This window comes from Cryptotermes secundus, unplaced genomic scaffold, assembly GCF_002891405.2.
Source record: "Cryptotermes secundus unplaced genomic scaffold, Csec_1.0 scaffold853, whole genome shotgun sequence".
NCBI lineage: Eukaryota > Metazoa > Arthropoda > Insecta > Blattodea > Kalotermitidae > Cryptotermes > Cryptotermes secundus.
In genome coordinates, this window is record NW_019719373.1 from 350,898 (window position 1) to 362,993 (window position 12,096).

The 12,096-nt window shown below is 37.9% G+C and overlaps 2 protein-coding genes across 4 annotated transcripts in view; one reads left to right on the forward strand and one right to left on the reverse strand.

The window, feature by feature from the left end:
• Window positions 1-7,830, forward strand: part of LOC111865356 (fringe glycosyltransferase) — a 151,719-nt gene extending 143,889 nt beyond the window's left edge. Inside the window, exons 9-11 of the mRNA XM_023853307.2 lie at window positions 57-151; window positions 1,785-1,870; window positions 3,683-7,830. Of these exons, the coding sequence (XP_023709075.1) occupies window positions 57-151; window positions 1,785-1,870; window positions 3,683-3,737 (236 nt within the window). The 3' untranslated portion in view covers window positions 3,738-7,830. The remainder of the gene's footprint in view (window positions 1-56; window positions 152-1,784; window positions 1,871-3,682) is intronic.
• LOC111865336 overlaps window positions 1-12,096 on the reverse strand; it is a 385,756-nt gene that overhangs the window by 179,054 nt on the left and 194,606 nt on the right. The window lies entirely within an intron of this gene.

The following is a 12,096-nucleotide window of genomic DNA, read 5'->3' on the forward strand; positions in this document are numbered from 1 at the left end:
TGCGCTGTGAGTTTTACTTTGTGTGTAACTGTACACCGCCTCTTCTCTGTTCCCAGAGCATCTGCTGAGGAAGCCCCTCACCGTCATAGACCAGTTCCACTCTCATCTGGAGCCCATGAAGTTCCTGCGACAGGACACGTTCCACGACCAAGTAAGTACAATCGGAAGTCATAATGTCTTTATTATCACTACAAGGAAATCGCAATTGCAAAATGTCGTTCTATGTAGCCCATTTCCTGAGCTTGAGAACAGTTACATTTTCCTGCGCCAAGTGGACAGAGGGAGCCACCGGAAGGGGCAGAAGCAAAATGGCTACGTCGGTTGAGAAACTGGAGGCTCGCGCTGTGATACGCTTGCTGCATTTGCTAGGGAAGTCTGCCAGGGAGACCCATGGCTAGAGGACCGCTGTGCATCAACGAGGTGTACCATCATATGACAGTGGTCAGGTGGAAGAGGCGCTTTCATGTGAACAGATGAACCCCGAAGTGGAAGATCATCTCTCGCCGAGGAATCGGGAATTGTGGCACAGGTGGGAGCTTTGATCCTATCCGATAGGCGCATAACTATCGAAGCTATTGTTCATGAGGTCCGCATTAGCCATGGGTCGGTTTTCAACATCATCCATGACGAGTTACACCTGACAAAGGTCGCTGCGCATTGGGTGCTATAGCTGTTGACACCAGTTCAAAAACAGCAATGGATGAATGTGGCAAAGAAACTTCTAGAGTTGTGTCGAGACGAAAAGGTGGAATTTTTCGACCACCTAATCATGATGGATGAATGTTGGGTATATCATTATGACCGTGAAACAAAGGAAATAAGCAAGCAGTTGAAACATGCAGACTCGCCGCCACCAAAGAAGGCCAAATCCCAGCCGTCATCAGGAAAGGTGATGTTGAGTGTGTCTTGGGGTCGGCGGGGTGTCATCATGACTGACTATGCACAAAAGGGCGTCACCATCACTGGCGAGTACTACCGGAACCTTCTGAGAAAATTATGGAAGGAAATCAAGAAAAAGTGACGCGGAATGCTGGGAAAAGCTGTGCAACTTCTTCACGACAATGCACCGGCTCATGCAATGATGACACTTGCTGCCAGTTTGGGATATGGAATTCTCCCTCATCCACCACATTCACCAGACCTGGCACCGAGCAACTCCTTCCTCTTTACAAGGCTACAGAAGCCACTTCGTGGTAAGCGATTCCAAGACGATGACATCATTTCTGCAGCGGAGGACTTCCTAAACAGTCAAAATGAGACCTTCTATGATCAAAGTATCCAGCAGCTAATGCATCATTGGGGAAAATGTGTGGCCTTGCAGGGGGCATATGTAGAGAAGGGCTGACTCACATACAGTTTCTTGCACCTGTCTCTGTTTCTTCTGGGTCTTAATTAAAATTTTATGTCTTCCCCACATACAGTAGTCACCAGTCTCACAGCAGTCACTGTCTTCTGGGATATGACACCGTGTTGCCTGGTAGAAGTTCATACAAATGTGTACCACCTCCATCTTCAGGATCAAAGAATAAGCGAAACAAGAGTTGCCATCAAAAGCTTACTTCTTCCTAGTTTCGTACTATTCGACCCTGAAGATGGAGGCAATATATTCCTGCGAGAAGTTAATGAACTACTGGGCTACACGGAGTCACATCCCGGAGAACAGTACCCTTCAGCGGCAAGGTGTATCTCATGCCGCTGCTATGAATGTCATTTTGTTATCAGTGTAAGCGTCAATTTATGTTACGACTGAATTTGTTCTTAAATGGATCTCAATTCTGTTTCAGATCACGTTCAGCTATTCGCATTACAGCAGGGACGAGATGAACGTCGTTAAGATAGACGGATTCAATAAGCGAATTGACCCAACAAGGTAAATTTCAGCTGGCCTTTCAGTAACATTTCTCTAATAACATCTCTGAGGGTATGGGGTAAATTGCGTGGTGCAAGCTTATGGAAGAGAAGTCCATGTGCTCAGAAAGATGTCTGCTGTGGTACTCCTGGCTCACATCCTAATTAATTAGGAACTTCATAATGTTGATGTATTTTTATTATTATTGCTAGTGGGGTGGGACTAAGTCCCTTGGACTGCTGCCACTTTTGGTCTATGGTACCAGCCCCAGATGATAGGTGAGGGTGATTGTGGAGCAATTGGTAGAATGAAGATTGGCAGGGAAAACCGAAGTACTCGGAGAAAACCTGCTCCAGCGCCACTTTGTCCACCACAAATCCCACTTGACCAGACCCGGGATCGAACCCGGGCCGCCGCGGTGGGAAGCCAGCGACTAACCGCTTGTGCTATGGCGCGGCCCAACTATTGATGTTACTGACATAGAAAAATGTTGTAGACAGAATATTGCTTTCATACCATCATCAGTAACTGTAACTTAGGCCGCGCCATAGCTCAAGCGGTTAGTAGCTGGCTTCCCACCGCGGCGGCCCGGATTCGATCCTGGGTCTGGTCAAGTGGGATTTGTGGTGGACAAAGTGGCGCTGGGGCGGGTTTTCTCCAAGTACTTCGGTTTTCCCTGCCAATCTTCATTCCACCAAATTCTCCATCATCATAACCACCGGGGTCGGGCTACAATAGGCCAATCAGTGGCCGCTGTGCCAAGTGGACTCAGTTGGACTCAACCGCCCCACTAAGCGAATTAACTGTCACTTAAGTTCTGACATAAGTGAGTATTCACATTACATTTCTGGTGTGTTAGCATTGCGGAGTAATACACCATTCTGTCCTCAATATGAAGTCAGCAGGCTGTCCAAAATATTGGTTGTTATGTGCCAAAATACCAGAAATACACGTATCACTTGTGTGTTCCATATGATTCTCATGATAAAAAGCAATTATTTCCCTAAAGAGGATTATCTGACTCATCTTTGTTATGAAGGAGTGTGTTTCCTGTGAGGTAGCAAATCTCTCTCTCACACACTATCAAACACACAAAATATCTCAATTTAATTTAAACTCCTTACTCAGGAGCCCTAGAATTAATTTTCCAAATTATGTCACACAGTTAATAAGAAAACAAAATTTCGTCGATGACTGTCCACAGTTATTCGCAGAACTTACTTATACTAATCAGCAAATTCGTTCATGAACACCCAGGTTAGTGAGTACTGCTCAGATTCTGGATGACTTCCATGCTTGAAACTGATTTACCAGGGTGTCGGCTTGGTATGCCCCACCAGTTTGTTTGTCTAGAGATACGAGGTGTACTATTTGAAAACGTGACCCATTGTTTTGGCAATGCAATACTTTAGGAGCCTTTTAGTTTATATATATATATATATATATATAGTTTTAGTTACTTCAGGTGATGTGAGACAGTCCACCTGGTACGTTGGCCACTAACTGGAATATGATGGTAGATGGTGATGAACGTGGAGCTTCCAGTGTAATGACAATTGACAGGGGAAACTGAAGCACTCAGAGAAAACGTGCCCCAGTGCCACTTTGTCCATCATAGATCCCACATGACCTGACCTGGGCTCAAAACCTGTCTGCCGCAGTTGGAAACCAGTGACTAACAGCCTGGGCTATATAGCATGGCCTTGTATGAGCCTAGGACCATGTATTCACTCCCATGTGCCCAACTTTCTTTTCTGTAACTCAGAACTCAAAATATGTGCTTAAAGATTATCCTCCTCTTAGCGTTGCAATTTGTGTGTGCCTCTGTTTCAGGTTCCTGTCCATCCATTGCTTCCTGTTCTCATACTCCAGTTTCTGCCCAAGATGAGGCCAAACGTGTAGTGCATCCAGTGACGCAACTAACTATGCACTGTGAGCTGTGTTGGAGGTTGAAGTGCCATGTCATCTGGAAGCACCTCGTCACTGAATCCTATATGGCAATAAATAGAATGTGATGAGGGCTCCCCGGCAACATAAAAGTGGCATCTGTTTACCATCTTCGCCCAATAAGTGTTGCAATGCATATGTCGTATTTCTGTAGTCAGCTCATTACTCTGTGGCTTCAAGAATATAATTCCATCAAAAGAAAACCAGAAGCCAAATATAAATTATCGTGTTTTCCCCAATATAAGCTGTGCTTTTTCCAAAAATTTGTTCTTTTAAAATCACTGTGCATTTTATAAGCAGGTCTTAAAAAAATAAAATGTCACTAAATTATTTACATCTGCTCAAAGTACATAGTTCAATGTTATGACCAAGAAATGGTGCTTTAGCTCTAATTAAATGATACATCATTGCAAACTCAGTTGAAGTTAATGTTACCAATTACTGAGTCATGTTGGAAATGCATCATAACCAATTTTGTTATGTTATTAGAACTTCTTATCAACATAAAGACTTGCAAGTAATATGTTTTAAAGTAATGCAAGTGCATAATTCTTTTTTTTTTCAGATGTATATAATTTTTGGGACTCAGCTTATATTTGAAAAAATGCAGCTTGTCTCTAGTGTAACATTTACAGAGTACGTAACTGGGAGGGATACCATTTTGTATAACATCGTAAATAAAGTTATGGGAATAGAGAGATTGTAATGTGAACCTATAAAAGAGAAAACTCAGCAAAGATCTAGAACAGAGACCCTAGAGCTCCCAAACATGTCATTTTTAATGTTCTCCATCCATTAATGGAGTCATAAAAGTCATGTTTCTTACAAGAGCGGAAATATTAATCTGAGCATCATTTTATAGGTCTGTAAAAAGAAAAGAAGTTTAATAATCCCTGTGGCAGTGAGCAACAAAAATGCTTGATGAAACCTGTCTTGGATGTTGCAATAAAGTAGAGAAAAACAAAATGATATACAGTTATTGCAAAAGTATGAAAAATGTAACTGTTTCTGTCATGACAAGTCACGTAATGATATCAGTGCTGAATTTTGTTTCCTTGTTAAAATCAGATTAGCTTATTGTCATTCTTCATTTCAAGTCTGAATAGAAATATGAAATTCTAATTTTTATAACAGTTTATATGCATATTTAGTTCTCCCTCCATTTATTCTGCCATGACAGCATCAAGTAGATATTACTTGTGGCTGGACTTCTTTTTTTATGGGTGATTTTAATATGCTTTCAGTATCGCAGACTGGTTGTCTGGTAGGGTGATAGAGAAATGATGAATTGGAAACAATTTGGAAGACAGCAGTTGTAGCCTAATTAAGGTACTATTCCAGCATTTGCTTGGAGAGACCAAGGAAAACCACAATGGAGCTAGGAATACTCAAGATTCAAACCAAGCACCTTCCAAATACAAGTCTAGGCCCTTACCACTACATCAGCTTGTTGGGTCACTGGATTTGCATAATGGTTTTACTGTGCTCGTGGCATGGAAATAAGGCCCACTGATGGTGGGGGGTGATTTTGTTCAAGGCTTCCCACTTTGTGCCTGCTGCTGATTTCTCCTCCAGCCACCTCTGCCCTACGTCAACCAGCTCAAAGAATTTGTTCCTAGGAAAGGTTATCAGTTCCAACATTCATGGGATTGAAATGATCAGGCTACAGAGGGACAATACAGTAATATGTTCAGGGGTAGTCATTGCACTTCATTTTCTTGCCTTAAATATAATTAGAAAACTCTTACCATCTTACATTTTCTACTCATTTTCACCACCAAAGTCAAATTGTCTACATGAAATATCAGTTGTTAGGTTGCAGGTATTCTATACAATAAAGTACTTCAAAAGAGTGAATTTTAAACAATTCTGATGATGGTAAATCATGCTTAGGAATACTGGGTTCCTGGACTTTGTGCCATCATGCAGTATTCCTGAGCATTTGAGAAACTGGGCAAAAGGGGGGACATCTGTTCATTGGGGTCCACCAGAAAGAGCTAATGACTGGACTGGTATTTAGAAAACCCAGATGGTTGAAAATACAATTAACCGTACTTATGTGATGTGAACCTGAGAACATTTAAATGGTTTGTTATTCCAACAGGGATTCTTTCAACACAGCTTACAGTTTCATTGGTAGACAAGTCCTTTCCTAGTCCAATAATTCAATTAAGTTAATAACTCTTTTAACACACCCAGCTGAGCAGGTTTTCCCCCATATTTCCATCTAAGGATGAAAACAGATGCAGTTTCTGAAACATTGTGCTATGTTTGGAATATTGCACATTAGGTAATGACCAGTAACTTTGTAATACTGACCTTCAGGAATATTAAAATGAGACTTTCATAACAAGCAGTCCATAATTACATTAAGTGCTGTGATGGGAAACATTTGCCTCTGACTTTTAGCAATAATTTTGTAAAGAAAATAATTATGTGAATAGATTCGGCTCTATTTATGTAGTCTTCATTTACGAAGATGTACGAGGACAATATTATTCAATATGGCTTCTTTTTATTGGATTTTTAATACATGTTTACTAGTCTTCTGAAATATTAACCCATGACACATGACAGATGTCATGACAAGGTACAACAAGCCTTTATGAAGTGGTCTCATATATAATACATTATTCAAATAAGTCTCCTGATCTCTCACACAAAACTTCATAATAATAATTTTTAAAATTAGAAATGAAATTATTCTTTATAAAAATATTAATATTATCTGCCCTTAAACACTGAGCATTTCTTTGTACACTTGTTAAACATAATAGCATAGAGCCCATTGAAATTTGAGCAGGACACTGTTGTAGTTAACAACATTATTTGATACATACAGTAGGCCACCCCACTAGCAATAAAAAAAATAACAACATTATTGGATGTGGAATATAAAATCTACTGTGAAAAGTATCTCTATGCACATGTGCAGCAATTTGTATGTAGAAAAACAAACTTTGTTAAAAATAGCTAACCTCAATAACTTAAGACCGGGAAAGATGGCTAAATTTGTATTGAGCTAATAAACTTAGTAGAATAGTAATATGCAGTAAATGGTGCTGCCACCTAGAGTTATTATTTTGGGCAAAGGTTTATACTGTGATACAAGTGCAAACATACCACACCTTTTGACACCATAGATGGTGCTGCTGTCTGAGCAAGCACTAGCCTTTTATGGATAAAGATACTTTTATACATTACTCCTAGAAGTGGAAAGTGCAATATCATTCTGAAATGCTCTGTGTCCAAGGAATGAAATGGTGTTAGGTTTGCAAGCCAATATAATTTATAACTGCAGTGATAATTTAATATTTGAGAGCTATAAGTAATCATGCATTATGCTCAAAGCACTAAAGCAATAAGAATTTTATACTGTGAAAATATATATACATTAATATATATATAAAAATTGTAAAATATGTCTGTAAATATTATATACAGCACTTATACTATTCATATTAATGTATATAAATGTATAGTTATTAATTGTAATTACTTCTGCACAGATTGACAGAAGAAAGTTAGTAATGAATTTACATTTAAGATTGTGTGTGGCCTTGCTACCTACTGCCTTCACCTTCACTTTTGTACCCTGAAGATGGAGGTAGTGTGTTCCTCCATACATTGGTACCTGTCTGATGAACTACATGGTTCACATCCTAAAAGACCCTAATATTAATATGCACGGCTGTAAGAACCTCAAATCTCACATGAATTATAGAACTTTATCAGAACACAGCAGAAAGAGGACCAGATGTAATATTAAAAAAAAAAATTAAGCAAACCATTATTTTTCTCATACTTCTGGTTCTGGGGTTTTAGAATTAAGAAATTTTGTTTTTACCTTGAAACGAATGTAGAACTAAACATTTGGGTCAGTGTCATTCTCTTATATACAGCAGTCCCTTGACAAATAAAGGAGTTAACTTTCCATAAAAAAAACATGAATGGTATAACGTGGGGATCATGGGAAACTGCAGGCTCAAGGAGTCGTTATTACTGCTGACACTTATCAAAGCAGAACTGATTTGCCTGTTTATTCACTAAATACGAAGATATTATCATTAGCCATTATATATGAATGTAAAAATGTGTCACAAAAGGACAAAAGACAGTAATCAGGAGGCCTTAAAACTAATCTTGGGTACCATTCCTGCCCTGCTCCCAGCAAATATTAATCTCTTGGTGTGGAAACCATAGATTATTGTCCATGCATACACAAAACTGCAGATACATTAAACCAAATACTGAGGATGGAAAAGCATATACTTAAAAACCTCAGTTCACAAGGAACTGCTGTATTTTTAATTTATGTTAATTGAAGTTATGATGAGGTCATTGGATTTTTTCCAGTTGACCTAATCCTTCCAGCCGCACTATGGCCCTGGGGTTGACTCAGCCTCTAACAGAAATGAGTATCAGGAATTAATTAAATAATTTTCCTGGGGAGTAAAGCGCGGTCGGCGCGTAAGGCTGACAACCTTACCGCCATCTTGGAGCTGATTGTCTACATAATGTGGGACCCTCAACGTCTTACAACCCTATGGGCCTTCACGGCCTCTTACAGAGATAGTGTTACTTTTACTTTTTACTTCATATAAATATAAACTTTATCTAGTAACATTTCATAACATCATAAAGACTTCTGATTTGATTTGTCTGTTATTCATGAACTATGGGCTACTTGCTCGCTGCTTGTTTTGGTGATAAAAATTTGATTATCAGCACTTTGTCCTATGAATACAATTATGAGTATGCTGATACATAGTTACGTGCTCAAGACATATGCGGTACCCACGACGCACAACTGTTTTGACATTCCAGACACCAGTGAAGTGCAATATATGGCTGTGTAATCTTTAAAATTGTACAATTGATTTTTTTTTTTTTGTGAAAAAATGTGTCTCAATACGTGTACAGTAATGTTCTTAATTCTTTCCGATCCTCTGCTGGAAGGCTTCCACCACAGAGTTTATGAATTTACAGCCATGTTATGATTACATGCTGAATGTTATATCTTTGCTCCTTACCTTCTGAGACCTTTTTTTTCAGGAAGTTTGGGTATAGATACAGCAGGCAGCAGTAGTTCCATATTTTTAGATAGCAAATTGTCCCCCCCCCCCTTACTGAATTTTTTGACCAAATTAATTTGTAGCTGGTATGAATGAGGATTGCACGAAAAGAGACAAAGGGTTAAGAGAGACAATTTCATGTTGCTACTCAGTAACTGTGATTTCAGCCCACTCAGTTATGACTCTATTTCCCTTGAATTATTTATGAAACCACATGGTATCATAACCCAGAAAACCAAAATCTCAATTTCCACTGCTGTGGAAACATCAAATCTCATTCGTATAACTGCATATATAAAAAGTAACGTTGAATTTTATCATAAGATGATGCAAAAATTGTGGCTGAAATGAAAGTTATTTTTTTTTTCCAGTTCAACTGTATTACCCTACATACTGTAACTTGAGCAACAGGACAATCCTATTTGTATATTTGTTTAATTATTGTTTTGTAAATAAAAAGAAAGTGACTTTTCTCAGAAATTCGAACTATTTTTCTGTTGTTCCTTGCCTTACCGGTACCAACCCTGAATATACTCATTTCAAGCCCCATTTGTACGGGTGTAAAGCACCCATTGGCTTTGTCATGTCTGCCTCTCTATCCATCCTCCTATCTCCATGAAACAACTCTGTCTCCCCCAGATAGTTTTTCATGACAGCTTATATTAAGGAGTTTTATTAAATTTGTTGACAAAATTTAATTTTGGTTAAAATCAGGCAAAAATAACAGACATTTTGCTCAAGAACCTGAGTCCTATTTTTTTTTTTTTTTAAGAATATCTCACTTTCTGCTGGCAAGAAGTCTCTGAGCATGCCTCAAATGCAACAGCAAACATTCTATTTTTCCTATCTTATGCAGACTGACGAATACACTCATATTATTTGAAAGTGGATTGTGATGACAAACTTCTTGACTTCAACCCCTTTTTCCCCCTCAATACTGGGAGATTGAACCACTGGCCATGTGACTCAGCCCACTGTTCCCTCAGCGGTGCATACTGGGACAGCTGAGAACATGCTTCATGGGTGCAAAATACATTGTGTGAACACCACTCTTTTGTCAGAGAGTAAAATATGGTCATGAGTTCTACAGGACCCAGGATCAAGAATGGCTGTGCTGGGAAGGGCCAGCAGGAATGTACTCTACTTGACATGTTATCAAATCAATCTATGTTGATGGAGACAGAAGCAGTATTTGACATAAATTCCGTGCTGACATGGCTGATTGCTGGAGAACACTTCATGCAGTCGCTGTGAGAGCTTTGAATCATGTTTGTTCTGTGAATGTTTAGATGATTAAAGAAAGTAAATTAAAAGAGACATCACAAAATTGAGCGATTTCGTCATGCAGATTAAAAATTTAGCTGTGTGCAAGTTCAACCAAAATAAATGTCTGTCTGTCTTATTTCTATTTTGCTGGGGACCGCATTGACATGACTTAATTTTGCCTGATTACATTAAAAAAATAACTAACTCCATACTTAACACAGCAGAGTTCTTCCCGAGAAGCTGAGAGTCACTTAATGGCCAAGAGATCCCCTTCCTTGGAGGAAACCCAGAAATTCATCCCCATATTCACAAGCACAGCACCCAGGCTTCAAGCCAAAAACAATGACATGTGATCTGTATGCCCTTTGTAATGACTATAAGCCTTTCGTGAAGAGTACTTGTCTTCTGTGATTTGTCACTGTGTATACTAAGTTTATGCAAAGGAACTATGGTACTAATATTATAATTTTAGATATTCCTCAGATATATGATCTTTCATCTCTTTCGTGTGTGAATTCTGAAATTGAAGAATTTAATAGAAAATTGAAGAAAATGCAACCATGTCTCACTCTTAGAAACAAATCTTAAGAGAGCATGTTTCATGAAGCACGGAATTCTCTAGGAAAGACTCTTGTAGTGAAACTCAAATCCCTACAAATTAATAAATTAGTAGGAAAACGATTTCAAACCCCGATCAGTTTTACTTGGAGAGATAATGCTTTGTTGGGTAACGTAGATAGCTGTAATGAAGAGATGAAAACTTTATCTGGTAATGTAAATGAATATGGATAGTGAGAACATAAGAAATGGTGAACAGAGGAAACAACAGAAGGAAACTGGTATAGATGAAATTAATCTGCGCAGAACCTCTGTCAGGCAAGATAAAGGTACCTGTAACTAGAATGGAGGATTTTTTTTATGGTAAGTCCCTCACCAGATGTAATTGGTAGAGATTTTAACATTTCCAAGGAAAATGAGGGTGAGAGAAACTCAACAGGAGGATTAAACAGCATCTCAAACTCAACAGATGGTACTGCTAAGCATAAACTGGTAGATGAGCATAAACCATATAATTAGCAATAATCATCATTTTATACATCAGACATCTACTAATACTAATACTACTAATACTATTCATCAGAATATTAGAGGTTTAAAATACAAGACTGATGAGTTAATAAGTGCTTTATGCCCTGATTTTCCACATGTTTTATCTTTAACAGAACACCATATGAATTCTTTAGAAAGGAACAATATTAATATTGATCATTACAACCTTGGTGCTGTGTACTGTGGGAAAATTCTAAGCAAAGGTGGTGTATGTATTTTTGTGCATAACTCTATAAATTATTCAAATATTAATTTGGATAGATTTTGTATAGACCAAATTATTGAAATATTTGTATAGTAGCTGTCCATAGAGCACTATCTGGGATTTTTTTACATTTTTTAAATAGTCTAGATAGAGTTTTAAATACTATTTATAGCTGATGTTGAATTCATTGTATGCGATGATATAAATATAAACTACCTACAGGATAGCCCTAGGAAAAAAACAGCTTAAATCATTGTTATTGTCTTTTAATCTTTTTCCCATAATGATTTTCCAACTAGAAGTCAGAATAATTCTGTTTCATTAATTGATAATATATTTATTGACTATTCTCTATTTGGAAAGTATTTGGTCTTTCCTATTAATACTGGTCTATCTGATCATGATGCACAACTCCTTATTATTAGAAATATCTACTTGCAAATTCATAAACATAAAAATTCAACTATTTCAACTATAAGAAATTTTGATGATCAGTCTTTGCTTAATTTTAAAATGCAATTAAGCTATGAAATGTGGGATGATGTATTTAGTGGTAATGATGTTGAAACCATCTTCAACTCCTTTTTAAATACATATTTGAGAATTTTTCATTCTAGTTTTCCATTAAAAAGAAATAATAACTA